The sequence below is a fragment of the Gigantopelta aegis genome, chromosome 5 (assembly GCF_016097555.1).
Source record: "Gigantopelta aegis isolate Gae_Host chromosome 5, Gae_host_genome, whole genome shotgun sequence".
NCBI classification, from domain to species: domain Eukaryota; kingdom Metazoa; phylum Mollusca; class Gastropoda; order Neomphalida; family Peltospiridae; genus Gigantopelta; species Gigantopelta aegis.
In genome coordinates this window covers 32,092,949-32,120,326 of record NC_054703.1, presented here as the reverse complement: position 1 = coordinate 32,120,326, position 27,378 = coordinate 32,092,949, and the positions used below count along the sequence as shown (strand labels likewise).

Genomic DNA, 27,378 nt, shown 5'->3' with positions numbered 1-27,378 from the left:
CTGTCGAGAAAAAACCGTTAAGCAAGCGAGGTCCAATCTATTTTTAGAGGGAATCTTCCTGTGTAAACGTCACAGATGTTGGTATACCACGTGACCGTTATCATTTTGGTTCGGTTTGTTTTCTCGTGCACGGTTCGCGCAATCAACATCCGATTTGTTGTTGTTCATTTGTGAGATTTTTCTTCACAGTTCGTGAACAATTTCAGTAACAATAAAGTTCAGACAAGTAAGTGTCTCAATACAAAACGTTACAAACCCTTAAAACCAATAATTTCGCTAAGTCTTACGATATCTGGAGAGGGGATACAACCAGGACAGAACAGTTGGAACATGTCCAGGAGAGGTGAAAAGAACGCACCCCAAGTCTGTGCGCACTCTGTGAAATTTGTCTTGACGTAGGCATTGTTGTGCTTCGAGCGACATCTACCGGTGACATCAGAATACTAACTTTCAAAATTATTTCAAGCAATTGGGACATGGGGATTCCCATGGTATTTATCGATATAAAACCTGCTTTTTCACTCAATTTGATAAAAACGTGATCTAAGTGTGTTACAGGTTTGTAGATTAACCAAATTATAATTTATTTTCGCTAGATGGAACAAGGGTGTGTGGCTTTAACCAAATTCAGATGCGTACAAATTCTAAAAATATCAGGCGAGACTATTTATGCAATTGGCGAACTTGTTGGTCTATTTCGGCATTGAAAAAACAGGGGGGGGGGGGGGGGGGGGGGTGAGGAAATGCAGTAATAAACTCCGGATTGTATACTAGTATAAACAGATTTTATGGCTATACTATCACGGTTTGGGGTTTTTTGTCTTGAAACAAATTTTATATAAAGTTTTATATTGAAATTAGTTTCCGGATAATTATTAATTCACCCGAATCATTTCGTATACTCTCGGCATAATCCCGAATGTTTTCAAATTCTTTTCAAATCACTGGCATGTAATTTGCAAGTAAGGTTGTGATTGGTGGAATGAAAGGTCAACTGGACATGAGCTGCAACGGGCTGCTGTTAGATCCACAGGTAATAGTGGAGCTAATTTTAATTAAATTCTTTAATATGCTATAAATATATACACCGTTTACACATTACAGTTTTGATCTTCATGGGTTAATTATGCAAAGGTTATTTGCTGGATCGATCACCTTATGGTTATTGGAATATTGTGTATAAGCAGAAATAACCCCTGTGTGCACTCAATTTAGTACATGGCATTCATGTGGTTACGCCCATGAACGCCAACAGATGTTTTAGGTATTGCGTTCTATGAATTAACTCAGAGACGTCACAATGATGGGGAAACAATATTCAAACGTCATCATGTGAAAGGGAAAGATATGTGTGTGGATCGTTATCGTATGAAACGAGATTCTCTCGCGATGGATGCTCGTAAACCGGTCAGTGCAAACTTGAAAACTGTTCTTTGCTTGATTAGCTTTTATATCGAAACAGTTTAAAGAGACAGACCCTAGTTTTAAGAGACTAAGGCGTATTGTTTCACTATTAGAGCCGTTTATGATATTTGAAATCAAACATTACTTAGATTTTAGTCGTCACCTACCGTTCCAACTATATGTTTCATCCCCGTCCTTCTGTCTGTCTGTCTGTCTGTCTGTCTATCCGTTCGTGTGTCCCACATATAGTTTTCTGGATGATTTATTTTTAGAATGCCTTGATATATTAAGCTGACATTTTGCGTATAGCTTTATCATGTACTGTTACAGATCAAGTTTGACTTTCATGGCGATTTACCAATTGTTCACGGAAGTATGGCCTTTAGATTTAGGAGATACGAAACATTGTTGGGTTCGGTAGGGGACATGTATTGCTTTAGCACTACTATTAGAATGCTTTTTCTTTAGATTATCTATTTTCGTACATCCGAAGTGTTTCTGGTCGTCCTAGTGTTTTTAACTAATAGAACTATTAAGTATTGGTGTTGGCTATTATAACTGAATGTAAACAGGCTTCCCCGTCAATGCTATACAATGCTACAGACACCGGATGAAGCAGGACGCACCACATGGGTGACTTATATTAAACATTCTTTTAAGATCATGATTTGGCTATGTTAGCTCAGGATGTTGGAGATGTAAAATTGTTTATAGTTAAATTTAGACAACGATTGTTTGATAATCTTCAGCAAAACTGGTGTAGTTATGTTACTAATTTATCTGATACTTTTTATTATAAGCATTGTAAGTCATTGTTAAATGTAGAATGTTATCTCACTTATCAAATCCCTGTTTATCTTAAAGTAATATATACAAGATTTAAAAATAGTAACTTTAAACTTGCTGTTGACCTAGGAAGATATAACAACATAACCTACATTGAAAGACTCTGTCCATATTATCTGGATCATGGATTAAGATATATTGAGAATGAACTCTATATTGTGCTTGTATGTAAGCATTATAATGTACTAATAGATCAACATATTTCAAAATGTATAAAAGAAAAGCATTCGTTGCAAACCTTTATAGATATTATGACATCAACGTTAGTGCCAAAAAATCAAAAATTTGGATGTATTATTCAGTAAAGATGTATTGCCAACGTTACTCGATTACAAAATAAACAACTTCCCATTTCAAATGCTGTCAATATAAAACAATAACGTTCGGGTTTGTATGACAAACATTAAATAAAGACCATTACAGAATACAAACTGGAACAATCGATTTTAAAAAACAATAATATATATACACATAAAATACTCGGTTACAGCACAGGTGAAACAGTCACGTGCGTTGGTCAAGACGCACGTGAAAACACCTTCGCTGCAAGAATTGCATGTAATAAAGAAATAGACAATACTACTACTACTACACACCTTCGCTGTGGGCGATGAACCGTATAGGATGATAACACTATTACATGTACGTGGGCTTCATCCTGTGAATAAATGGGTAAAATATAAGCTACCACTCAAATGGATAATAAAACTACAGCAATTAGACATCTCATCCAACACTAATCACTAATTCTGTTTATACAATTAACTTGCGCCTCTATGTATATTTATATGTTTAATAGTATATATCCAACACCTTTACTTTATTACTGTTTATAAAAGTTAACTCGTCCATATATATATTTATTCGTTTATTGTGTTTTAGTGAATTCAATATTTAAAACGTATTTACCTAGCATTAATTATGGACGTTTAAACACTTTTCCACATTATGTATTACATTTACATATATCTAAAATAATGAGATAAACATAACATTAATACATGCATATTAGTCAAACCTGTAAGTGCCAAAGGAAGTCTGAAGATAACGAAAGGCTCAGGAAAAGGAAAAGGCAACTGCAAGTCGTAAGTATGTAACGTGTTGTGTCCCTGTCCACACTCAGCGCTGCACGGACCTGACTCACGACCACGTGACACCAAATACACATAACCATTGGATAGAATCAACCAATGGCTCGTCCCTAGCCAGTATGGCGAGAAACAACCATAAAAGGCTTTGTCTAATGCACCAATACGATATTCTCAATGCAGATTGAGAATATCCTATAATAAAATAAATTGAATCCTAAAATAAATATTAATAGTAATAGATCAAATATGTTATTTATATACAAACGGCCAAATATTTAGTCCCCGTTACACTAATAGATCAACATATTTCAAAATGTATAAAAGAAAAGCATTCGTTGCAAACCTTTATAGATATTATGACATCAACAAATTTGGATGTATTATTCAATGTATAACTTTATCTTTATAATGTGCAAAAACCTTACAAATATTTAAATACATACTTATAGTATACTTTCGAAACACTACAATGCGCAAATATGTATACCAATTTCTGATTGGAGTATGGGCTCATGGCCTTTATACTGAATAAACATTGTCTTGTCTTGTCTAGTGTTTTTAATATCACAAAATGCATTTTTCATAGTTTTAAAAACGCACGTGCGTCTAGGAAGTAACAATTGTGGATTAACCACACTCAGTGTTAATTTTACTGGTTGAAACTAGGGTCTGCGGCGTTAAGGCTAGTCTCTCGTACATGTATATAATTTGGTAAGATCTCTATGAAATCAACATTAAACATAAGCAAATTATCCCACTAGGCATTACTGAACTAATCTCAATAGCTAAAAAACATTGCATTAATCTATGGCAGGAAAACTGGGACCAAACAAAAAACTCCTGGCATTATAACATCAAACCCATTGTTAACTCTGTTAGACCTAAACATAAAAACTCTCAAATCGATAAAACAATAATTAAACTAAGGATAGGAAACTCAATGACACTTAACAACTGTCTGTCTATTGTAAATAAAAGCTCACCTAACTGTCAATGCGGCACGCCAGAATATATGAAACACTATCTCCTGGACTGCCCACTGCAGAATAATCATAGAATACAACTACTTAAAAAACTTAATATTAGCAACCCTGCCACCATAATACCTAATATCCTATTACAACCAGATAAAAAAACTAAAAACTAAACCTTTCACGCGCTCTACCAGTTCGTACAGTCTATCAAACCTAAGTTATAAACTACTGTCACCCCGTCAGCCACTGGGAACGGAATTACCACCATGCTGCACTCGACCACGATTAGCATTCCAAACCAGTGGGTGAACACAACGGACAACGAGATATATATATAAAAAAAGGAAAGAAGAGAAGTTGCCACCCTGTTGCACTCGACCTGATTAGCACCCCAAATCGGAGGGTGGTTCTTGTGGCAGGATAGCTAACTAATAATACTAAAACTATAATATGTTAATCTAGGCTCCCACATGCTCAACCAATGGGAGATCGTTATGTTATATAATTTATTAAATGTGCATGCTGTATATACGTTCTAATTAGCAATTGGTATCCTCACTTTCGTAAGAATTAGGGGGCCTTAAAAGGGACAGTATTATAATACTATCGTGGTCTGATAGTATTACGAATGCCAAAGAAGTACTTTCGCATTCCCCGGGGGTTAAAATTAACCCCATCATCCAGAAAATCTTCGGGATAATTTGTAGTCAACGGCACCGAGTCCCGCCGAATCAGTTTCTTCAGCCCACGGTTGACTGCATTCTGGAGGATATTAAACCGGGCTATAGTCATTTCAGGGGACTTTATAAACACCCCACGGCGGCAGATCTCCAGGATACATACTCGAGCCACCCCTTCAGTCAAAAAACGTTGACGCAACCTTAAAAGGCGGTCAACTATATCCTTCGGGACTGTCTCAGGGGCAATGTCGTTGCCGCCCAGGTGTATTATCACCAGCGACGGCTGGTACTCCACCACAGCCTTATACAACTCCTCCGATATGCGGTTTGACCGCATACCACCTTGACCAAAAAAGCGGCATTCAGCTGACACACACGTCACCACGTGTGCACTAGCCTAACCGCCTGACGTAACTGCTCCCAAATATAGCCACCTTCTCCATGCTAAAAACAAGCAATGGAGTATTATGTATCTATGTATGTATGTATGCCCACAAATGACTGTCAGGTCAGATGTCGGGAATTAACGTGCTTATATCAATTTAATGTTCAAGCACGCTCGTTGCGAGCACGATTTCTGTATACTGAGGATTGCTCAATAAAATATATTTAAATGTTATTATGCACTTTATGTATGTATGTAGGGTAGTAGATACAATTCCTTCCACAGCAGACTAAGGTGAGTAATAGTCACTACAACAGACCAGACGATTGCCGTCAAGAAAACAAAATACAAATAAGATAGCTAACCAATTATCTAAGTATCTAGATACTCATAATCTCCTAGGGGGGCCTGGGTGGGATCGGGAGGCATACCTATCGATACTCGTGTGACTGTTGTGAATGAATCGTACCTACTACCTAAAAACTATTATATGCATAGCACTAGGCTTTTTTAAAAACTACACTCATACTATAAGGGAAACCCCCTTCAAATTAGCTAGCTAGAGTAACTAATACCCCCCCCCCCCCCCTCCTTGCATTCACTACGCAATTCAAGGAGAGGGGTGGGCGATGGGTGGCTTTTGATCAGCCGTTGGAAACATAGAATAAGAACTCAATACAGTAAGAACAACCATAACACAAAATATAGGTAAACACGAACACGGCATGCATTCTGAACACACCATAGGGTGCATTGACTAATGATAACAATGCACCCGTCCTTACATAAAAACCAAAATAATGGCCCAGCACGTACTCCAATAAGGAGTCGGACAAAAGAAACCGGCTCCGAGTACACCATTGCACTGCACCCAGAAGGGACTGGACAAAAGCATACCAGCCCCTTCACCCAAACCCAAAATAAAACTTTCCTTGGCGCTGGCAGGACCTTGGGCAAAACGGACGAACTTACTACACCTCCACGGCAACAGCATCCAACATCAAGCTCTCTACCTCGTCCGACCTACACAATTGCTCGAGTCTCCCCTGGGTTGTCATGCCACGATCAGAAGAGATCAGGCCCTTTCTAAGGGCCCTACGGGCAACCTAGGGAGACACCCTACAGCACCAAACGGTCATAAAATAGAGCCACATTCGGAATACTAAAAGCAAAACCTATTGGCTCTCCTCACTATTTCAATTAGAACGACCATCAAAATTGCGCCAAATTTCCTTCATGTAAACGCGCGCCTCTTTCTCTTTGACATAATCCTACGGGACTTTCAAAATTCCATAGCACCAATTACACCCCGCCTGTCACCAACATTGGACTGCAGGTGCTCCCTTGCACTTGCCAGTGCATGCGTCCCTTCTCTATACCCCCCCCCCCCCCAACTCTTTCCTGTCCTGGACAGAGGGAACCGGCCAAGGCCGGTCCCTGTGACCAGGATAGGCGTGTGCTACAACAGCTTGCTCTGAATGTGCACGTAAATCCCTTTCACGTTCACGTTCACGTATGAAAGTAGACGAGCAGATATGTATGTGTGTGTGTGTGTGTGTGTGTGTTTGTGTATATGTGTATGTGTGTATGTATGTGTATGTATGTGTATGTATGTATGTGTGTGTGTATGCATGTGTGTGTAGGTACGTAGATTAATCCACCTAGTTTACTTGTACGGGTTGAAATAAACACACACACAGACACACACACACACACACACACACACACACACACACACACACACACACACACACAGGTAGGTCGATGGATAAAACGGTAGAGAGAAAGAGATACGTAGATGGGTAGATACAGGAAGGTAGATACATAAATAGCAAACAAACACTGGCATGTACATATACATGTGTCTGTACACACACACACACACACACACACACACACAGAGAGAGAGAGAGAGAGAGAGAGAGAGAGAGAGAGAGAGAGAGAGAGAGAGAGAGAGAGAGAGAGAGAGAGAGAGAGAGAGAGAGAGAGAGAGAGAGAGAGAGAGAGAGAGAGAGAGAGTAGACATAGTGATAAATAGGCAGACATACCAATTAAAGACAGAGACAAAGAGACATAGAGAGAGACAGAGACGGGGAGAGAGACAGAAAGAAATATAGACACACACACAGAGAGAGAGAGAGAGAGAGAGAGAGAGAGAGAGAGAGAGAGAGAGAGAGAGAGAGAGAGAGAGAGAGAGAGAGAGAGGCTTACAAAGTGAGAAATATGTAGAGAGCATGTCAGTTTACAATTGGATTATTGTATATTTTAGTTCGATTATTGTATGTTTTAGTTCGATCATTGTATGTTTTAGGACAGCTGTGTCATCGTGATCAAGATTATGACTCTCTTTGTGGCAGCTATGTTGGTTCTCTGTCTTGGACAAGGAACATTTGGTAGGTTCACCTATTACTTGGATTTCGTTCATTGCTTATATCCAAGTAAGGATCAAGCACACCGTCGTGTAATTTGATTTATCATCCATTAAAGGCTTTTGTAGAAGATATCGCTGACACTATAATTTGCGATATGTCCTGCGATATCTCGGCAGGATAAAAAGTATACAATCCTCTGCAAGCGTCGGGTTTCATGCTTTTATCAACTCGTGCTGATAAATTATATCACAAGACACTCGGGGAGTATCCTCTATTTCTTGCTTATATTGAATTAAGGTTTAGCAAGCTGTAATGTCATTACTCATGTTAAATGGTTAAAGTTTGTTTTGACACCACTAGACCACATTGATTACTAATAATCGGAGATTGGATGTCAAACACTTGGCAAGCATCACATATAGCCTTAGAGAGAAAACCCGCCATATTTTCCATTAGTAGCAAAGAATATTTTATATGCATCATCCCACAGACAGGATAGCACATGCCACGGCCTTTGATATACCAGTCGTGAAGCACTGGCTGGAACGGGAAATAACATTGAATGGATACGGTCAACTGGTAAGTATCTAGAAATATGTTTAACCTTTAAAAATAATACCTTAAGTGTGACATAGACAAGAACGTATTTATAGAATATTAAACGAGCTTCCATTTCGTATCGAGTTTATGTACCGAGTGAATTTTTTTTTTCAATTTTGACGAGCTTTAGCGAGTGACAATGAGAATTATTTCACGAGGGACATAAACATCATACGAAATGGTAGTGAGTTTAATTACCCTCTATTTATCTATCTATTTACTCTATTTATTACCCATAATCGATCTTAATTTATATCACTCAAATCGTTTGGTTGACGTAGTAACTTTGTAGTGCACCAATCGATGACGTCGACGATATACGTATCACTTTGATATGTAGCAAGATATGTTTAACCATATGGGTAATACATATTAATATGCATATCATTGGGCTTCAACGAACTGAAACATGTAGGACAATGGATTCCTACTTGCAAACTGTCTGGTTCCTTAAATAACCTGAGTGGACATAACTGGTTACATACTCAACCCTGACTTGGTCTTAAGATTCAGTCAAAACCCGGCCAAATTTATAAAAAAATAACATAAAAATCAATTTTAAAATCCATTCTTTATTTGCATAAGGTTTTGTTTTTTTAAATTTGCTTCTTATATTTAATGGTAAATAACAAAACAATGGTCATTTCTGATGTCCAAAGTTTGTCTTAGAGTATATATATATATATATATATATATATATATATATATATATATATATATATATATATATACTGAACAAAATAAGAAACTTCCGCTAACTTTGCTTGAACATAACTTGATGAAACCAAACCGGGGGAATAATGGTTATATATGCGTTTAAAGAGTGTTCCATGATGCATCGTTTGGTGCAAAAATCATGGCCATAGGTTAACAGAAACTGGGAGAAATTTTGACCAAGTGTGGTAGGGGTTAAAAAAAAAACACCCACTTAATAACGGGTATGACCACCTCTTGAATTGACCACTGCAGTGCATCGCAGGCGCATAGAATTGACTAAAGTGTTGATTTCTGCCTGTGGACTTGCTCCATTCCTGAATGAGTGCTTGACGAAGTTCGTTGACGTTAGCGGGTGGGTTGGGACGACGCCTCAATCGTCTGTCCAGACTATCCCAGACATGCTCGATGGGGTTGAGATCAGGACTTTTAGCGGGCCAGTCATCAATGAAATCAATGTTATTTGTCCTAAGAAAATTTACAGTGTCTCCAGCTGTATGAGAGGTGGCATTATCATGCTGAAAAATCGAGATGTTGGCGTTGTTATTGAACAGAGGAATGGCGTGATGAGCGAGAATGTCATCGCGGTAACGTTGAGCATTTAAATTGCCATCAATGACGACTAGTGGTGAACGATAACCATGGGCAATGGCTGCCCAGACCATGACAGAACCCCCACCCCCGAAACGATCTCGTTCAAGAACACAACAGTCAGCACAGCGTTCATTTCTCCTACGATAGACGCGCACCCTGCCATCACCACGTTGTAAAGAAAATCTGGATTCACCCGAAAAAAGAACGGTATTCCAGCGTCGCCGTATCCATCGAGTGTGTACATGTGCCCAATTAAGACGATTTAGACGATGACGTTGCGTTAAAACGCTTCCGACGTAAGGACGTCGTGCATGTAAACCATTCTCCCGCAGACGATTACGAACAGTTTGCCCACTGATTCGGTTATTATGAAACCCAGGTGTGTTAGCAGCAGTAGCAGTGGCAGTTTGGAATCGATTGCGCAAATGCGTGTTCATGATATAGCGGTCTTGACCACGCGTTGTAACACGCGGACGTCCACGACGTGGCAAGTCGTTGGTGCTTCCTGTCGTTCGAAATCTTACCCTAAGATTTCGTATCGCTCGACTAGAACTCCCAACATGCCTTGCAACGTCTTCTGTCGACATGCCAGCATCAAGCATGCCAATCGCCCGTTCGCGTAAATTATTGGGTATTCTTGGCATACTAAAAATGCTAGAATGTAAAAAACGTTAATTTGTTTACAAATTTTGAAGCGTTTTCGTTCACTTGACAACAATGTCAGTAAGACAAGTAAAACAAATTGACCGAATACTACACGGGACATGTCGAACCATGCATGCACGTGCAAATTGAATTTCACGTTGTCGACGATTAACAGTGCAAAAATAATCGATAAAATTCATGAATCCTGATAATACAGCTGAAGGCTAATACTACCTATATAATTTCATTACACAATGAATTCTTTAACACAACAAATACTATATGTACAAATAGGAAGTTTCTTTTTTTGTTCAGTATATATAAATATCAGAGATGGGGAGATTACTTGACAACAGTAATCGATTACGATTACTTTAGAATGTCACGATTACGATTACGATTACAAGATAACTGAAAGTAATCGATTACGATTGCGAATACATTGTCTAGCAATCATGATTACAATCATGATTACATTTCCACAAATCTACACAAATAATGAAATGATGTTACCACCATGGAGTTATGCACTTTATTTTACAACCATACCGATTTTATTCATTGAAAGACATAATGGATAATTTTGGATTATTTATTAAAATATTTCAAACATTTATAAACGTATGTATACTGCAGGAAGGGAATCAGTTTCCAAAACCAGATTTATTATTCTTAAATTTGGATTATTGACGAAAACGATAGGTATAATTATTGTATCAATGCATAACATATATATTTTGTTATGTTATTGAAATAAGCCATAATTAGTAATTGCAAACTGTCTGATCACTATTACTTGTTGTTTTTCTTGTTTGTAGAACGTATACCATTTAATACCATCCACAAATTATTATTATTATTTTTTTTTTTAAATCTATAAATGAAGAAATAAAAAACGAAAGAAAAGAACAAACAAGTAAATAAATAATTAAATTGATATCTGCATACATATACATGTGCACAAGTTGCTCATTGCATTTAATTGTTGACGTTCTAAAAATGACTATTATTAATGAATCGATGTGCAGTTATGCTTGCTTTGTGCCATATTATAAGGATCCAATTATATATAATTATATATACTTTTTTGTATTGTTTGGTTGTTGTTTTTTGTTGTTGTTTTTTTGAGAAGGCGGGGGCTGGGCGCTAATTATTTTGAAAAAATTGAAATATGTTTTTTGGTCTGTCCAAGATTTGTTTTCTTTCTGTATAACACGTATCCAAGGAATTTTATAATGGAAAATCGAGACAAAATTACTCTTTACATGCAGACAGTTCTTTAAATTTGTCGTTCCAGCCAGTGCACCACGACTGGTACATCAAAGGCCGTGGTATGTATTGTCCTGTCTGTGGGATGGTGCATATAAAAGATCCCTTGCTGCTAATCGAAAAGAGTAGCCCATGAAGTGACGACAGTGGGTTGAGTGCGCCATTAAATAAAACATTTCCTTCTTATTGTTAGTATATGGGGCGGGACCCAGTAAAGCGTTTGCTTGATGTGTGGTTGGTCTGGGATCGATCCCCGTCGGTGGGTTCATTGGGCTATTTCTCACTCCAGCCAGTGCACCATCGAAAAGAGTAGCCAATGAAGTGTCGACAGCGGGTTTCCTCTCTCAATATCTGAGTGGTCCTTAACCATATGTCTGACGCCATATAACCGTAAATAAAATGTGTTGAGTGTGTCACTAAATAAAACATTTCTTTCTTTCTTTCATTAGCTTTCGCGTCTATTAAAATGATCCCTTGCTGCTAATTGAAAAGAGTAGCCCATGAAGTGGTGACAGCGGGTTTCCTCCCTCAATATCTGTGTGGTCCTTAACCATATGTCTGACGCCATATAACCGTAAATAAAATGTGTTGAGTGCGTCATTAAATAAACCATTTTCTTCCTTCCTTATTACTATATCTACAAACTTTGCTTTAATCATAATATTTTGCAGGGGTCCATGCCGAGATAGGGTCTTGATTGTGGATAACGGTTTTGTCCAGTGATTCTAACGATCGATTATAGTCGAAAAGTGATCAACCGATGTGATGATCGATTATAAAAACCGATTATAAAAATAGATTATATAATTATTTTTTTTTTATAAAAATTGATTGTGTGGGAACTGTAATTGATCCTCCAGTTTAGTGGCAGAATATGATGTAAATATGCTTTGGTTTGAGTTTGGGTTCTTGAGTACATAAAGGAAAATGATTTATGGTTTAAATTATCTTGGTACGCCAAGTGTGACGTATCACGTCGATGTCATTGACTGGCGCACTACAGCATTACCGGAATGTCATCCAAACGAATTGAGTGATATCAATTAAGATCGATTATGGGTAATAAATATGATATCAAATAGGATATTAAATAGGATATTAAACTCGCTTTTTGTCCCTCGTGAAATGATTTTCATTGTCACTCGCTAAAGCTCGTGAAAAGTGAACATTATTTCACTCGGGACATAAACATGATACGAAATGGAAGCTCGTTTAATATCCCATGAATATTAAATAATCATTAAGTGTAAAATTAGCTATTTGTAGAGTCAACACGTCAATAGAGGCGTGGTCCTTATAATTCAAATCCTTCTGATGTTCATATAATTCTAACCTATTCTGTAATCCAAAGTTAATCGGTTTGTGTACAGACCGATTATAACCGATGATCGTTGACGATTCTCAACATTATGTTTCTCCTTCAGAATTACTGTAGAGTGTTCTTATAACGAATTGGAAGGGATCGTTGGTTCGCTATAGCAGTAGTTCGTTGTACACATTACAAGTTGGTTATCAATACCGGCCTCGGTGGTGTCGTTGTTAAGCCATCGGATAGAAGGCTGGTAGGTACAGGGTTCGCAACTCGGTACTGGCTCCCACCCAGAGAAAGTTTTAACGACTCAATGGGTAGGTGTAAGACCACTACGCACTCTTTTCTCTCACTAACAACTAACAACTAACCCACTGTTCTGGACAGACAACCCAGATAGCTGCGGTGTGTGCCCAGGACAGCGTGCTTGAACCTTAATTGGATATAAGCACGAAACTAATTTAACGGAAAGGAAGGTTATTAATGTATATGGAGATACAACAGGACTTTACGATCAGTTCGTTCTATGCAGTTGTTCGTTCTAAGTATCTTCGTTGTAAAGTGTACTTTAGTGTATATACGACCAGTTCGTTCTATGTAGTAGTTCGTTCTAAACATGTTCGTTATAAAGTGTACTTTAGTGTATATACAGCCAGTTCGTTCTATGCAGTTGTTCGTTCTAAGCATGTTCGTTATAAAGTGTACTTTAGTGTATATACGACCAGTTCGTTCTTTGTAGTAGTTCGTTCTAAACATGTTCGTTGTAAAGTGTACTTTAGTGTATATACGACCAGTTCGTTCTATGCAGTTGTTCGTTCTAAGCATATTCGTTGTTATATACGGAGTCAAATTAAAAACTTCACAACCGTTTCATCTTGGCTAATTAGCAAATATGACAGAAGAACGTGTTAAATAAGGTATTTTTTATTGTATGACGTCCAAAGAAAGAATAGGAATAAATGTTGAGTCAAAGCCACAAACAAGTCAAAATGGTAATTCACAAACAAGGTCATCTGATGAAATCACAGATTCAGTAGCGCGTATGCCCTCCATGTGTACCAACAATTGCAATGCAAAGCCTCCTTGTTGACTGCCTGATGCGTGTAAAGACTACATTAGGGATACGGCGCCGTTGTTCCATTAATGAGGCACCAAGTTCCTGCAAAGTCTTTGGGGGGTCCCTGAGGGTGTGCAGTGGTCTTCCCAGCACATCGCAGACGTGCTCGATGGGATTCAGGTATTGAGACCTTGAAGGCCAATCAATTACATTGATGTCCGCGTTCCTCAGGTAATCCCTTGTCAAGATGGCCGTGTGGGGTCTGGCGTTGTCATGCCCAAAGATCAGGCCTGGACCATGAGCTGCCATGAAGGGCACAAGTTCCTGGACCAGCACCTGGTCGCGGTATGCAACAGCGTTGAGATTGCCACGGATGACAAGAAGTCGAGAACGTCCATTTCCACAGAAAGCACCCCAAACCATTACACTTCCGCCTCAGAATCTGTCAACTTCACTGACACAAAATTGAGCATGACGTTCACCACATCGTCTCAAACCCTCTGCCTGCCACCGGCAAATCGCAGTGTGAATCTTGATTCATCGCTAAACACGACTCTATTCCATTCCATCTGAGTCCATCGCAAGTGGCGTTGTGCCCACAGTTGACGCTGACGTCGATGAAATTGGGTCAAAATGGGTCCAATATATGGGCGCCGTGCGTGGAGGTGAGCGGTTCGCAGCATTGAAATAGGTCGTAACAAATATCGTTTTAATGTGTTTGTTCGTTGTGTCAGACTGTGAGCAAGTAACGATGAATACACGTGTGCTATTGTAGTCACGTGGCCATGGCAGGTGCAAAAACACTTTTGCCTCAATGGTGCTGTGCACCAGTCTGATAAAATTAGCTCTACTGGTCTACCAGTAGATCTAACAGCATTACGTGGACTCCCAGGTCCAGGTGACATTTCATCTATAAATAACAATTTAAATATCGACCAATTACACTTCGCCTTTTATAGCGTTATTCGGGAGCATACAAATTCTAAAAATATCGGGCGAGACTATTTATGCAATAGGCGAACTTGTTGGTCTATTTCAACATTAAAAAAAACAGTGGAGAAAGTGCAGTAATAAACTTTGGATTGTATACTAGTATACACAGATGTTATGGCTATGCCATCACGGGTTGTTTTTTTGTTTTTGTTTTTTTCGTCTTGAAACGAATTTTATATAAAATTTTATATTGTAATTAGTGTCCGGCATACTTCGTAATCATTGACTTATTTCAAATTTTAAATTGTGAAGTTTTTAATTTGAGTATATTTATAAATGTTTTATATTTAGTTGTGTTTTATCAGCACGTCTCGACTGTCAAGGCATGCGTTGTCATGGTAGAGGTTTCGTGGGTACAGACTGTCGGTGCTGGTGTTCTGCTAACCCCGTGGTGTACTGTGACAGCGGTGACGTTGCACCAGTAAGTCAGCATTAAATAATCTTACTGCAAAACCATTTAAAGGGACAGACCCTACTTTTTAAACACTAGCATATTTTCACCGTTAGAGCCGTTTATGATCACTGAAATCAAACCTTACTTATATTTTATTGTAGATTATCCATTTCCGTAGAACCGAAGTGTTTCCGGTTATCCTGGTGTTTGAAAGAAAGAAAGAAAGAAATAAATGTTTTATTTAACGACGCACTCAACACATTTTATTTACGGTTATATGGCGTCAGACATATGGTTAAGGACCACACAAAATTTGAGAGGAAACCCGCTGTCGCCACTACATGGGCTACTCTTTCCGATTAGCAGCAAGGGATCTTTTATTTGCGCTTCCCACAGGCAGGATAGCACAAACCATGGCCTTTGTTGAACCAGTTATGGATCACTGGTCGGTGCAAGTGGTTTACACCTATCCATTGAGCCTTGCGGAGCACTCACTCAGGGTTTGGAGTCGGTATCTCGATTAAAAATCCCATGCCTCGACTGGGATCCGAACCCAGTACCTACCAGCCTGTTGACCGATGGCTTAACCACGACGCTACCGAGGCCGGTCCCTGGTGTTTGAATTACCCAAAATAGCATTTTTCATATTTTTAAAAACGCACGTGCGTCTGAGAAGTAGCGGTTAACTGATTCGAGTTATAGTCTACTTTTAAAGGCGTTTCCCATTTTAACGTCACAGACTCTTCTTTCACTCTATTGTAACTTTATCTAAATGAGTAAAAAAAAGGGACACACCCTAGTTACGGCTATTTGTTAACCATTACGGCGTTGTTTTTCGCTATTAAACCCCATTTTTCACAAATAAAATTGCACTTTACTTACATTTTATTATTTACAATACACATTTCCATTCACCTGAAGTGCTTTTTGGTAATCCTGATATTTGTAAAACCACGAAATGCATTTTTAGCATTTTTTCACAAGACGTGCTGTCGAGAAAAAACCGTTAAGCAAGTGAGGTCCAATCTATTTTTAGAGGGAATCTTCCTGTGTAAACGTCACATATGTTGGTATACCACGTGACCGTTATCATTTGGGTTCGGTTTGTTTTCTCGTGCACGGTTCGCGCAATCAACATCCGATTTGTTGTTGTTCATTTGTGAGATTTTTCTTCACAGTTCGTGAACATTTTCAGTAACAATAAAGTTTAGACAAGTAAGTGTCTCAATACAAAACGTTACAAACCCTTAAAACCAATAATTTTGCTAAGTCTTACGATATCTGGAGAGGGGATACAACCAGGACAGAACAGTTGGAACATGTCCAGGAGAGGTGAAAAGAACGCACCCCAAGTCTGTGCGCACTCTGTGAAATAGGCATTGTTGTGCTTCGAGCGACATCTACCGGTGACATCAGAATACTAACTTTCAAAATTATTTCAAGCAATTGGGACATGGGGATTCCCATGGTATTTATCGATATAAAACCTGCTTTTTCACTCCATTTGATAAAAACGTGATTTAAGTGTGTTACAGGTTTGTAGATTAACCAAATTATAATTTATTTTCGCTGGATGGAACTAGGGTGTGCGGCTTTAACTAAACTTAGTGTCTATTATTGTTTACTGGTTAAAACTAGGGTCTGCGTCTTTAAGTCAAAAATTGGGGAAAACGGTCACTTTTGAAATAATGAATGGTGAGTTGAAACCTTCATGCTCCTAGACCGACCGCGCATCAAGCTTACCACTGCCAGGCTACACCCCGCCCCTTTTTTCAACGTATTTTCCGGGTGAGCAAGACCCGAGCCCTCTAAAACACACACACACACACACACACAGAGAGAGAGAGAGAGAGAGAGAGAGAGAGAGAGAGAGAGAGAGAGAGAGAGAGAGAGAGAGAGAGAGAGAGAGAGAGAGAGAGAGAGAGAGAGAGACACACATACACACACAGAAACACACACACAACACACACATACAACACACACACAACACACATAGACAGACAACACACACACACACACACACCCGGAATCCTTGTTAACACTCTTAATACCCAAATATCTTGCTGTTTCTCGCTCCAGCCAGTGCACCACGACTGGTACATCAAAGGCCGTGGTATGTGCTATCCTGTCTGGAATGGTGCATATAAAAGATCCCAAGCTGCTAATCGAAAAGAGTAGCCCAAGAAGTGGCGACAGCGGATTTCCTCCCTCAATATCTGTGTGGTCCTTTACCATAAAACCGTAAATAAAATGTGTTGAGTTCGTCGTTAAATAAATAATTTCGTTCCTTTCTTCCTTCTTTCCTTCCTTCCTCCATCCCCTTCTCCCTCTCTCTCTCTCTCTCTCTCTCTCTCTCTCTCTCTCTCTCTCTCTCTCTCTCTCTCTCTCTCTCTCTCTCTCTCTCTCTCTCTCTCTCTCTCTCTCTCTGTGTGTCTGAATGACTCTCTATCTCTCTTTCCCTCTCTCTCTCACACTCTGTCTCTGAACGACTCGATTTCTCTGTTAACTGGATACTAGATACCGATAATTTTAAAACGTGCCGAGGAGTCGTTAAGCACATACACCTTCCTCCCTCTTACACGTTTCTGTTCCAGGATGAAAGGAAACGAAACCTGTTGACACTACCGAAACCACGAGAAATTCTTTTGCCACACCGCCCTCTAAAAGTAAAAGTCCAGAAGGCAACAGAAGAAGAAGAAGAAGCAGCGTGTTTCCCTGGTGACGCTCAGCTTGAACTCGACAACGGAGATACGGTGAACATGAAGGAACTCAAAGTAGGGCAGAGAGTGTTAACAGGTATTATATAACGACACCACTAGAGCACATTGGTTACTAATAATCGGCTATTCGATGTCAAACATTTGGCAATTTTGACATCATTTGTAGTCGTAGACAGGAAACACGCTACATTTTTCTATCAGTTGCTAGGGATCTTTTACATGCACAATCCCACAGACAGGATAGCACATACCATGGCATTTGATATAATACACATTGCGCAATAGCTGGAATGAGAAACAGGTATGATAGACGAGGCAATAGATATTAGTGGACTCAACCACTACTTTGCCAAAAACCCATTGGACTCTGAATAGTGCAGATATACGTTCCTGATCACGTATTACGGTTTTGTCGTTACGATTTGTCTGATCTATTTAATAAAACAACAGTCACAATACCAGGATGTTTCCATGGAAACAGAAAAAAGAAAGAAATGTTTTATTTAACGACGCACTCAAAACATTTTATTTACGGTTATATGGCGTCAGACATATGGTTAAGGACCACACAGATATTGAGAGAAGACACCCGCTGTCGCCACTTCATGGGCTATTCTTTTTCGATTAGATTCAAGTGATATTTTATATGCACCATCCCACAGACAGGATAGTACATACCACCGCCTTTGATATACCAGTCGTAGTGCACTGGCTGGAACTAGAAATAGCCCAATGGGCCTACCGACGGGGATCGATCCCACACCGACCGCGCATCGAGCGAGCGTTGTACCACAGGGCTACGTTTCAACCCGTTTCCATGGAAATGCTGAACTTATACTTGACAACACCGAGACAGAGCAGACGAAGAAGCCCAGAGCACGTCACCTTGTTCCAGCTAGTGCACCACGACTGGTATATCAAATGATGTGGTATGTCCTGTTCTGTCTGTAAGATGGTGCAGACAAAAGATCCCTTGCTACTAATGGAAAAGATGGTGTGTTTTGCTCTCTAAGACTATATGTCAAAATTACCAAATGTTTAACATCTAATAGCCGATGATTAATATATCAATGTGCTCTAGTGGTGTCGTTAAACAAAACAAACGTTTTTCAAAAAACACAATCAGTACTTGGCTTTTGAAAAACAAAGGTGAGTGAAAAATCGCACACCTTAAAATGTTTAGGCGAGTGAAAAATCGCACTCCTCAAAATGCTTCGGCGGGTGAAAACCAAGCATTATTAATTTATGAAGTAATTGGTACATGCAAATGTAGAGACATATGTTGCAAAAATTACCTGAAAACCAATAATTATAATTATATGCCGTTTGGTTAATTAGCGTAGTTTGACTTCTTTTCCCTTTCAGGAATGGAGTTATTCAAAGATTTCAGGAGCAGTGCTATAGAAATATAATTATGCATTGATGCAGACAATTTGATTTTTAAAATTTCAATATGTACTATCCAGACAATTTGATGCACACAATTATAAATACCTGTTGTGTGTAAAATGGTTTCATGAACGTGCAGCTAAATGTGTAGGAATCAACTTGTCTTGAATTTCATTATTATGTACACAACACATAATTAGGATAGTTGGGATGGGGAAAACCCACTGGTTTTGAGGAGGTGGTTCAATTAGAACTACGACCTAAGCATCTCGGGTATGTACTGCTGACTGAATTAGATCCCTCATATTATTTATGTTTTAAAGGGACAGACCCTAGTTTCAGCCCATGCAAATGCACACTAACGTTAGTTAATCTACACACCTGTAACACATTTGGAAAAAGTTACAATTAAGTGAAACATGAGTCTGTGACTTTGAAATGGTTAAATACCCTCTAAAATAGACTAAACCCAGACTCAATAACTGTTACTTCTCAGACGCACGTGCGTTTGTAAAAATATGAGAAATGCATTTTGTGATCTTAAATACACGAGGATGACCAAAAACACTTCGAATGTACAGAAATGGATAATCTAAACAATAAAATCCAAGAAAGGTATGATTTTCGTTGTCAAAAACGGCTATAATAGTAAAAAATATGCCTTAGTGTATAAAAACTAGGGCATGTCCCTTTAAATAACTCGTTAAACATAGGCTTACAATTAGTTCAATTGACAGTGTTAGTTGGGGCATTGACATTCACGTGGCATTTTTAATTCAACAATTACACAACCAATCTCCCTCCATCAACATTTTGTAACACGTCATTTGACCTACCAGTTACGAACGGCTCTGACATCTATGTGAAGTCAGTGTTACGTTTATTTTTTTATCTAGAATGGTCTCAATGTTGTTGATAAAAATATATACAAACTCCAATAAAATCTGTCATTACAAAGGATTTTATTCCAAACAAAGCGATCTTAGCTCTCAGATCACCTTAAGTGCATATGTCAGCTGTGCAGATACGGTGATCTTAGGGCTAAGATCGCTTCGTGGAACGCGGCCCTTAACTCTTAATTAATAACTTTAAGTCTATCTTTGGAACGGGCCACCTGTGATGTCACAAACGTTATTTCAGTACAGGGTCCCGTTTTACGATGCGCTAAGATCAACTTAAGATTATAAGGTAATTGTGTACTTGAGATGATCATAGCGCTAAAATCACCATTCTGTATAAGGTAGTTGTGTACTGGAGGTGATCATAGCGCTAAAATCATCATAAGTTTATAACGTAGGTGTGTACTGGAGGTGATCATAGTGCTAAGATCACCATAAGTGTATAATGTAGTTGTGTACTGGAGGTGATCATAGTGCTAAGATCACCATAAGTGTATAAGGTAGTTGCTAACTGAAGGTGATCATAGCGCTAAGAACACCATAAGTGTATAAGGTATTTGTATAGTTGAGGTGATCTTGGCGCTAAAATCACCATAAGTGTATAAGGTAGTCGTGTACTGCAGGTGATCATAGCGCTAAGATGGCCATAAATGTATACGGTAGTTGCTAACTGGAGGTGATCATAGCGCAAGATAACCGTAGGTGTATAAAGTAGTTGTTTACTGGAGGTGATCATAGCGCTAAGATCACCGTAAGTCTATAAGGTAGTTGTGTTCTGGAGGTGATCATAGCGCTAAGATCACCTTAAGTCTATAAGGTAGTTGTGTACTGAAGGTGATCATAGCCCTAAGATCACCGTAAGTCTATAAGGTAGTTGTACACTGGAGGTGAACTTAGCGCTGCGATCGCTTCGTAAAACACGGCCCTGTTGTCTTGCTGTTTCAGTCATCAATGGTGAACGTGTATTTGTGACTGTCAGGACCTTCTTAAAGCGACGGCCGCTCCTGAACGCAACGTACGTGACTCTGACGACAGTTGACGGAAACCACGTGTCGCTGTCAAGCGACCACTTAATATTTACCTCCGTAAACACGTCTAGCAAGATGGAAGCCAGGTAAATCGTTCATGTAATGCTAGGCTCAAACCGTCAGCTGTCTCGACAAAGTTGGCATGCTGTGTTGTTATTTCCCCGTCTTCCGACTTAATAAGCCCCAGTCACATATATACCATTTTTGCCCCGTTTGACCATGAGTGGGCGGGACGTAGCCCAGAGGTACAGCGCTCGCTGGATGCGTGGTCGGTGTGGGATCGATCCCCGTCGGTGGGCCCATTGGGCTATTTCTCGTTCCAGCCAGTGCACCACAACTGGTATATCAAAGGCCGTGGTATGTACCACCCTGTCTGTGGGATAGTTCATATAAAAGATCCCTTGCTGCTAACCGAAAAGAGTAGCCAATTGCGTGGCGACAGCGGGTTTCCTCACTTAATATCTGTGTGGTCCATAACTATATATCTGACGCCATATAACTGTAAATAAACTGTGTTGAGTGCGTCGTTAAATAAAACAGTTCTTTCTTTCTTTCGTTTGACCACGAATAGCCCCGATCCATTCCTGCCACTGTTGCTCCCGAATTGTAGCCAAAATCGGCATGAATCGGCTTCACTCGCGACCTGTCTACGACTATTCACGATTGCTGTAAGTTAATACTGATATTGCACTACGTTCTTGAAGCCGATTCATTATGAATTGCTACGACGTAGTACGCCTCCCAATCTGATTAAAATTAACTCTACTGGGTCAACATGTAATAGTGGAGCTAATTTTAATTAGATAGTACGCCTCCACTACGGTACCTTGACGAATACGGTACAACTTTATCCCGAATGCCCCACGAATTACTACGACTGTACTAAGCCTTCTCACGACTGCCCCCCCGAATGCGAATGCGTCACGAATTGAAAAATTCCAAGAATACTCCCGACAGTTTTGATCATGATCAAAACTGCTGGATGTCTATCCAGACGTTCCAAGAATACTGAAGGATGAGCAGGAAGCCGCTAGGGTCTCTCTACGCATATCCAAGAATAACCCCGATTTTTCAAGTGGGCAAAAATCGTGTATATGTGACTGGGGCTTTACGAAGGGGGCTCTCAGATTAGCAACTATAGTCCATCCCATCATTCTATAAAACTGAGTTGTTGTTTTTTTGTAAATACTTGTAGTTTGGTTTGAAGAAAGAAGAAAAGTAAAAGTGTTTTGGATATATCAGAAAAATACTATTTCTGTGTGCAATTTACAAATCAATAAGTTGTAGTAACTTTCATAGTATGAAACAAAGGCGTTCCCTGTGGGGCGGCCTATAGATTGTTGGTGAGAATCGAGTTGTAAGCGCGCTCATACTACCAACTGGACAGTTATACAAGAGAAGTGAGAGCAGAAAGTTGGCCAACTTTATAGTGGCAGTTGGTAGTCTGATATTAGTATATATGCAGAACACGTTACGAACTCATGACGTGTGCACGTAAAACGCTGGTCGCTTGATGTGCGGTCAGTCTAGGATTGATCCCCGTCGGTGGTCGCACTGGGCTATTTCTCGTTCCAGTCAGTGCACCACGACTGGTATATCACAGGCCGTTGTATGTGTTATTCTGTCTGTGGGATGGTGCATATAAAAGATCCCTTGCTACTAATGGAAAAATTTACCAGGTTACCTTTCCAAGACTATATATCAAAATCAGTGGCGTAGGAAGGTGCCAAATAGTGGCACACACACACACACACACACACACACACACACACACACACAGAGAGAGAGAGAGAGAGAGAGAGAGAGAGAGAGAGAGAGAGAGAGAGAGAGAGAGAGAGAGAGAGAGAGAGAGAGAGAGAGAGAGAGAGAGAGATTACAAGAGTGTTTTTCGGCATCGTCAATATATATTGGGAATAAAATTCATATTATGCGAGCCTCTGGCTTGATGCCTATGAATGCATACGTTAATTTTGGAGTCACCGTTGTATGTTTGCTTAAATGTCAATAAACCTAGTGGCGTGACGTCGATTACTTTACATCTAATTTGCAAATTCTTAAAGTATGTGACCTAAAAAATATCACATATTTTGATTGCACTGGAAATGTGAGATATATAGAGGATAATAAACGAGTACCAGTTATTATCAAATTTATGTCCCGACATCATTGTGTGTGCTTTGCCAAATCGTGATAACGTCATATTTAGTACAGACAATGTGATTGGTTTGTTGGCGTTAAATCGTCCAATAGTAGTGTACGTTAAACCAATGCATGAGCAATTATGATTTTTATTTTCCCCGTTATGAGTGCCTGCTGGGGTAATAAATATATATGTATAATTACAAAATTTCCGCGTTTCTACGATTTCCTCAATTCTGATTGGACGACGTCGAAAAAAAAGTGAATGCTTTCCCGGAAAAGTATTTTTTTTAAAAAGAAGAGAGAACATTTTCTTGATCGACTGCCGTAACCCACCCTCTGCACAAGCTCCTCTCTTTGTAATTATATAATATCTGTTTGATCATTTAAAAAAAAAAAAAAAAAAAAAAAAAAAGAGAAGAAAATACCGTCATTATGTCAAACGGGACATCATTACGTAAAGCAGATCATGGAAAAATGTTAGAAAGTGATTTATGAATTATGTGTAGTTTCAATTAAATAAGTTGTGCTGTTTGTAATTATAAGAATTGTTCGTAATTTTTTTGCGAATTTGTCGATGTATAACAGTTACAAATTTAGTATAAAATCGCGTAAAATTTGTGACGGTTATACATGGATAAATTCGCAAAACAGTTACGAACAATACTTATATAAACCATCGCTGCTGCTACTGGATCACGAAAAATGAAAATTACCAAATATTTGACATCCAATACAGTGGCGTAGGAAGGTGCCAAAAAGTGTGTGTATTGGGGGGGGGGGGGGGGGGGGGGGGGGGCACACTTTTATATTTACACTATTATAAAGCAAAATATCTGAAAAGTGTGGGGTGGGCACATGCTTCCTAAGCCACTGCAACAGCCGATGATGTTCCAATGGTGTCGTGTTAAACAAAACACACTCTTTTTTTTCCCCGTCTTCGTCAGCAGATTTGCTGGATCAGTAAAACCAGGGGATTACCTTTACTCCACAAAACGGTGTCCACGTGGTCAGTGTGCCGAGCGAGTGGCGGACGTCTCCATCTCCCGCAAACAAGGTGATGTCCAAACACTTGATTGGTGTAGCCACGTAGTAGGACGACGGGGTGGGGGAAGGGAGGGGGTGCATGTCCTTTAAAGGAGAAGTTTTATAGATGTATTACGGCAACTTACATGTTTAACTGTAAAGGTCATATCTCGAATATTTCCTCCTTTTTCTGCATCCAAATAATTTGATATTGATGTCAATCATCACTTTATGTTTGCATAATTTGATATCCAATAGCCGATGTATTTTTCGTGCTGGAGTGTCCTTAAACATCTATTCTATTCTGTTCCAAATAATTTAACTTTTAGGGAGAAAATTAGAAGATAATAATAATCATAATCATAATAATGTATAATAAATAATAATAATAATAAATACTAATAGTTAAACAATAATTAAAAATTGTAAACTGATAGCGCGTGTGTTCTCTACTGTGATTATTATTACATAATTACATGTATTAATATATTATTATATATTTTATTGTTATTATTATATTATTTGTTGTTATATTGTTTAGTTGTTATTATACTATTATTATATTAATACATTTTATTATGATTATTAATATGACTATCATCAATATTATGAATATGATTATTATTAGTAATAATGATATTATTATTGTTATTATTATTATTATTATTATTATTATTATGTCAGGTGCGTTCGTTCCTGTGACAGACGACGGCACTGTTGTAGTTAACGGGATGTTGGCGTCGTGTTACACGACCGTTTCTCACGACGTCGCCCACGTCTTCGTCACTCCATTCCGCTGGTTCCCCTGGCTGTTGGCTCGACACCAGCACGACGGCTACAGCCCTCTTGTTTCCCTCTTGAGTTCTGTCGGGCGGATGGTTCTGTCTAAAGATTAGCATGGCGTTGTAATGACATTAGTGTCTCAAATTCTATTAGAGTCTCGAGTCCAGACTAAAAGTTTTATAAGCACCAGGCCCCGTGCTTATAAGCTTTAAAGTCTAGACTTTAATAAAGTCCAGACTTTAACGTCATAGCAACGCCATTCAAATAGCATTACGTTAAAGTCTGGACTTTATTAAAGTCTAGACTTTAAGGTTTATAAATACGGGCCCTGGCCAGGGACCATATTTTCGAAGCTATCTTAGCGCTACGAAATAATCGGAAAAAACCCCATTGTAAACTATGACTATGTGCTGTAGTGACGTCATAGACTACTATGGTTCTCAGATTTCGAAGCGCTAAGATAGGTTCGAAAATATGGGCTCTGCAATCTCACGCAACTTCCAGGATATGGCTAGTAACTGTCGAAGCTATCTTAGCCCTACGAAATCGTAAAACCATCGTAGGCTATGATGTCACTGGAGGACACGCCATAGTGACGTCATGGCCGGCGATGTTTTACAATTATTTCGTAGGGTTAATTAAGATAGCTTCGAACATGGGCCCAGAAATGTGTAACAATATAGCTGTAGACTAAGCAATCTGAAATCAAAACTTATGACGATGGTCGTACAACCAACCCACATAGTTCACGAGATAAAGCCCTGATCATTCTGAAATTGAAAAAAACACACAATTAAATTAAATGTTCAAAACTGTATTGAATTTTGTTTTCATTTGTTAGCTTTTCTGTAATATTGCGGACTACAATACCCACGCACCAAAACAAAATAGTCAAACTTCTCCTAGCGACCACCTGTAATCAAATTAATACATTCCAGTTACATTCCCCCGCCCCCACTTTTCAGATATTTTGCTTTATATTTGCTTTATAAATGTATAAAAGTATGTAAATATAAAAGTGTGCCACACACACACACACACTTTTTGGCACCTTCCTACGCCACTGCATTGTTCCTGAAGCAAACGACAGCAAACGATGATTTATAGTCAACTGTATGCCCGTCGGCTCAGTGTGAGCGCTATCAGTGTACTCTGACGGTACGCCACATTTTGGTGGAGTGTCCTCATCTCAAAGAAACTAGAAAAGATATTTTTGGTGAGAGAAATGTGATGGAATCATTTCGATTCCATTCAGAATTAGTTTTACAATGTTTACGTGATGCGGACTTTTATTCTAAATTTTAATTTTCTATATCTGTGATATTTGTATTTGTTGCACAGTTCTTTACACTCTGTTTTAATTTAACTGTTGAATTTTTATATTGATGTTGATCATCACATTTTTTTGTTGCATTTACCATAGTTTGACACCCAATAGCCGATGTATTTTTCGTGCTGGGGTGTCGTTAAACATTCATTCATGCACGCCCGTCGGCATGACTTTGGGGGGGGGGGGCGGAGCACTGACGTTTCGGGTTCAAACTATATCCGATTTTGGTTACAATGCCAAACATTAATGTGTCAAAAAAAAAAAAAGAAAAAAAAAGAAAAGAAAAAAAAAAGGGTGGGTGAGGGGGGCACGTGCTACGGGCCTGAACTGTGGAGCACACATCCGATAATTACCAGTACAGACGGTAAAAAATGAAACAACAAAAAATGTTTCAAAGACTATATGTGGCAACCTGTAATCAGCGGCTACCTCTCTAAATCGGCCACTTTTATCTACTCCTTTGTGTGACCGCTTAAAACAGGTTTGACTGCACTTTCTTAAATAAGAAGAATGTATTATTTATAATATATGTTATCATCGTTTGTTGATGTTGTATGGTTAAGTAATAAATAAATAAATAAATAAATAAATAAACCAACCAACCAACCTAACAAACAAACCTACAAATCTAATGATATCAAACGGACATTATTAATATCCGCTTAGGCGTCAAGGGATGGGTGTGTGGAAGGGGGGGGGGGGGGGGTGCATTCTTTTGTGAACATGGGTTTTTTGTT

At 39.0% G+C, this 27,378-nt stretch overlaps 1 protein-coding gene across 2 annotated transcripts; it reads left to right on the top strand.

Annotated features, from left to right (window-relative positions):
• Window positions 1–1,294: 1,294 nt before the first annotated feature.
• Window positions 1,295–25,563, top strand: LOC121373409 (desert hedgehog protein A-like). Of its 2 annotated transcripts, none has more exons than XM_041500056.1 (7): window positions 1,295–1,407; window positions 7,692–7,773; window positions 15,239–15,354; window positions 17,922–18,123; window positions 21,281–21,449; window positions 24,453–24,559; window positions 25,213–25,563. In XM_041500056.1, exons 1-7 carry the CDS (start codon window positions 1,348–1,350, stop codon window positions 25,422–25,424), a joined length of 948 nt encoding a protein of 315 aa, XP_041355990.1. In that variant the 5' UTR covers window positions 1,295–1,347; the 3' UTR covers window positions 25,425–25,563. The 2 variants fall into 2 exon arrangements, with proteins under 2 accessions (XP_041355990.1, XP_041355989.1); XM_041500055.1 differs by having other exon boundaries at window positions 24,450–24,559.
• Window positions 25,564–27,378: the final 1,815 nt, after the last annotated feature.

Excerpts from the sequence above, each read along its gene's own strand:
- LOC121373409 (XM_041500055.1), top strand. The coding sequence starts at position 1,348 with ATGTGTGTGGATCGTTATCGTATGAAACGAGATTCTCTCGCGATGGAT. Across the intron at positions 1,408-7,691 it reads CGATGGATGCTCGTAAACCG|GACAGCTGTGTCATCGTGAT; the intron begins GTCAGTGCAAAC and ends TGTATGTTTTAG. Across the intron at positions 7,774-15,238 it reads TCTTGGACAAGGAACATTTG|CACGTCTCGACTGTCAAGGC; the intron begins GTAGGTTCACCT and ends GTGTTTTATCAG.